The 3,438-nt window shown below is 35.8% G+C and overlaps 1 protein-coding gene across 1 annotated transcript; it reads right to left on the bottom strand.

Annotated features, from left to right (window-relative positions):
• Positions 1 to 297: 297 nt before the first annotated feature.
• Positions 298 to 3,036, bottom strand: LOC130931734 (hemoglobin embryonic subunit alpha-like). Its single transcript, XM_057860722.1, has 3 exons — positions 2,939 to 3,036; positions 2,666 to 2,873; positions 298 to 461 (listed from the first exon to the last, which is right to left on the bottom strand). Exons 1-3 carry the CDS (start codon positions 3,034 to 3,036, stop codon positions 333 to 335), a joined length of 435 nt encoding a protein of 144 aa, XP_057716705.1. The 3' UTR covers positions 298 to 332.
• Positions 3,037 to 3,438: the final 402 nt, after the last annotated feature.

Genomic DNA, 3,438 nt, shown 5'->3' on the forward strand with positions numbered 1-3,438 from the left:
AGTCGTCCAACAAAATAGGTTGGAAGTCATTAAGCACAACTAGAATTTGTACATAAGGTGATTATAGCGGATAAACCACACTATCAATTTTGGGGGGGAAATTAAGCATTTAAAGTGGGCCTTCTTGTTCAAAAATTACAATCTATTGTTATTTAAAGCACAATTATAATACATTTGTTGGAGTTTTATGAGTTTTTTGCTGTGTTAAAGCGAAAAAAGACTGAAAAGATTTTGGGCTTTTTTTCAGTTTTGCATTTATTGAAAACAAGCACACAGTAGAGACATGTCGCTGTTGCTGCCTGTTTCTTGTGGAAGGGTCGTTTTCCGCCAATTTATCTGTATTTCTCAGCCAGCGCCAGAGACACAGCGGCCAGGAACTTGTCAATGGCCACGTGCACCTCGGGGGTGAACTCAGTGGGGAAAGTGATGGCCAAAACCACAAGAATGCAGTGGGTGAAAATCTGAAAAAGAGCAAAGAATGCCAAATGCTCAAATATGATTTTGACTTTGACTTTGGACGTTACATTTCATGTTATTAATACAAGTTTTAAATGCGAGACAGGGTCAGTTTACTTTATTATACGAGTGCATGTTTTTCATTTTGCTTTATGTGTTCAGAATTTAAAATAAAAAAGAAAGAAAAACTAAATTTCTACATGGCGATTTCTGTGTATGGGTTATTTTAGTACAAGGTTCCCCCAAAATTGTGTTTAAACATAAAGATTCAAAAAACTATTTAATTGCTATGAAACTGAGTTCCCATTGTTGAAAATGTTTTGTTCGAAATTCAATTTGACATTATAATTTGTTAGGATTATATCTTAGTCCCATCGGTTTCTTGTTAATAACCAAATTAAACTCACGATTACCAATTTAACCCTTGGATTGTGTTAGAAATCTGCCTATATTTTTGCTAGTGGCTCAAATTTGATCTGGGATTTAATACTAATCCTTTGCAGTATATTGTTTTTAGGTCAAGACTGAACCGTTTTCAAGTTTGGGCATGTAAAAAGTACCATTGATTTTCGCATACCCAAATTTTAAAATGGGTCAATTTTAAACACAAAAACATTACGAGGGCAAAAAACAAAAAAAAATCAAACAAACATTACAAATTCAATAACTGCCAAAAAAAAACAAAACAAACAAAAAAAAAAACAATCATGTTTACAGTACAGTGATTGCTCTCCCAATCGTGGTTCAATTTTCAGTGCATTGTGGATTTCTTTGATCTTGTTATAAGAGTAAGAGATCGAAAAATATATTTATGCACACTTTATTGACATCTACGTATGTACAGTATGTACAATTTACACACATGTATGATATGAGAGGGAGTAAGAAAATAAATGTACATTACATATCATCTATGTATTTTATTTATATCATTAATATTTTATTTACGTTTCAAACTATTCGTTAATGTTCTAAGGATAACATATACATTTATAGTTTTTAAAAAAAATACATTTTAAGATAATATATATTAGGGCTGTCAAAAATATCACGTTAACGGGTGGTAATTAATTTTTTTAATTAATCGTCAAAATATTTGACGCATTTAACGCACATGCCCATCTCAAACAGATTACAATGATAGCACAGTGTCATGTCCACTTGTTACTTGTCTTTTTTGGTGTTTTGTCGCCCTCTGCTGGCGCTTGGGTGCGACTGATTTTATGGGTTTAAGCACCATGTGCATTGTGTAATTATTGACATCAACAATGGCGAGCTACCAGTTTATTTTTTGATTGAAAGTTTTACAAATTTTATTAAAACGAAAACATTAAGAGTGGTTTTAATATAAAATTTCTATAACTTGTACTAACATTTATCTTTTAAGAACTACAAGTCTTTCTATCGATGGATCGCTTTAACAGAATGTTAATAATGTTAGTGCCATCTTGTCGGTTTATTGTTATAATAAACAAATACATGTACAGTATGTTGAATGTATATATCCGTCTTGTGTCATATCTTTCCATTCCAACTATAATTTACAGAAAAATATTGCATATTTTATAGCTGGTTTGAATTGCGATTAAATACGATTAATTAATTTTTAAGCTGTGATTAAGTCGAATAAAAATTTCATTCGTTTGACAGCCCTATTATATGTACACAAAAAATGTATAATAAAAATGGAGGGTGGGGTGACACTATTTCGCGGTTTTTTACTTTACGCTGTTTCTGGTCCCCATTAACAGCGATAAATGAGGGATCAATGTATTACATTCTGTCGTAAAACAGTATATACAGAGCTGGGAAAGTTTAAGGGAGTACTGGTGAATTTGGATTTATTTTATTTATATTTATTACTAACAACATAACTCCCAAAATTCTAAATATTGTCTGTTAACACATTTGGAGAGAATGAGAAAAAAAAAAACAGTCCGGTGTTATTTTTGTTATTTCATTGATAAAGGTGTAGTACAGTAGACTGTACACCATATCAATTAAAGTGATCACCTAATTTTTGACTCTATAGTGCAGTGAGGGATCATTGTATTGTAGTTTTTTTTTTCATAGTAGTTAACTCATTGCTTGCCACTGACAATTAATTCATATAAGCTGCCAGCCTCTCCCAGTCAAAATGAATTAGACATAAAGCGCCGTCAATGGCGGCCAATGATTTCCCTGTAAGGGTTAAGTCAGACATGCTTACCTTGAAGTTGGCGGGATCCACTCTTAGGGTGAAAGCATGCAACTCGCTGAGGGGAAGAAGGCCTCCCTTCAGGTCGGCGAGCATGCCAACAGCATTGCCAACGCCTTTCATGATGTTCGTGCCGTGCCTCCTGATGGGGTCGGAGCCGGGGTTCAAGTCCTTCCAGTGGGCGAAGTAGGTCTTGGTCTGGGGGTACACAATCAGCAGCCTGAACAAAAACAAAGATTGTGACTAAAGATGCAGTGGGAATGAAAGAAAAGACAGAGGCCTAACCTGGACAGGGCGGCCGTGCCGATGTCCTCGATCTTCGGGGCCACCTTTTCCCAGAAATCCTTGACAATGGCTTTGTCTGTGGCGCTGAGGCTGGTCATCTTTGCGGTTGCTGGAACGGCTGTGATGCGGATGGACTGCCACGGGGGCTTTTTATAGGCAACAAAAGCCGGTCGCGCCCAGGATCAGATAGGCCATCACAGTAGATAACCCAACATCTGCTCATTGTGCCTCAGAGCAACACCCCTTTAGAGGCAGGACAGCTTGAATCAGCAACATGTATTCATGTCTTGACTGCTTTTTCTACACCGCGTATCTATGTATCTAAACGTAGTCATAAACCATCACACCTGGTCACAAGAATTTCTCTCTTTTAAATTATTTTTAATGTAAACCAAAACAAAGCACATTTTTGTTATTACCGTATTTTTCGGGCTATAAGTCACACCGGAGTATAAGTTGCACCAGCCCAAAAACGCGCAATGAAGAGGAAAAAAAAAAAA

Source organism: Corythoichthys intestinalis, chromosome 16 (assembly GCF_030265065.1).
Source record: "Corythoichthys intestinalis isolate RoL2023-P3 chromosome 16, ASM3026506v1, whole genome shotgun sequence".
Classification (NCBI taxonomy): domain Eukaryota; kingdom Metazoa; phylum Chordata; class Actinopteri; order Syngnathiformes; family Syngnathidae; genus Corythoichthys; species Corythoichthys intestinalis.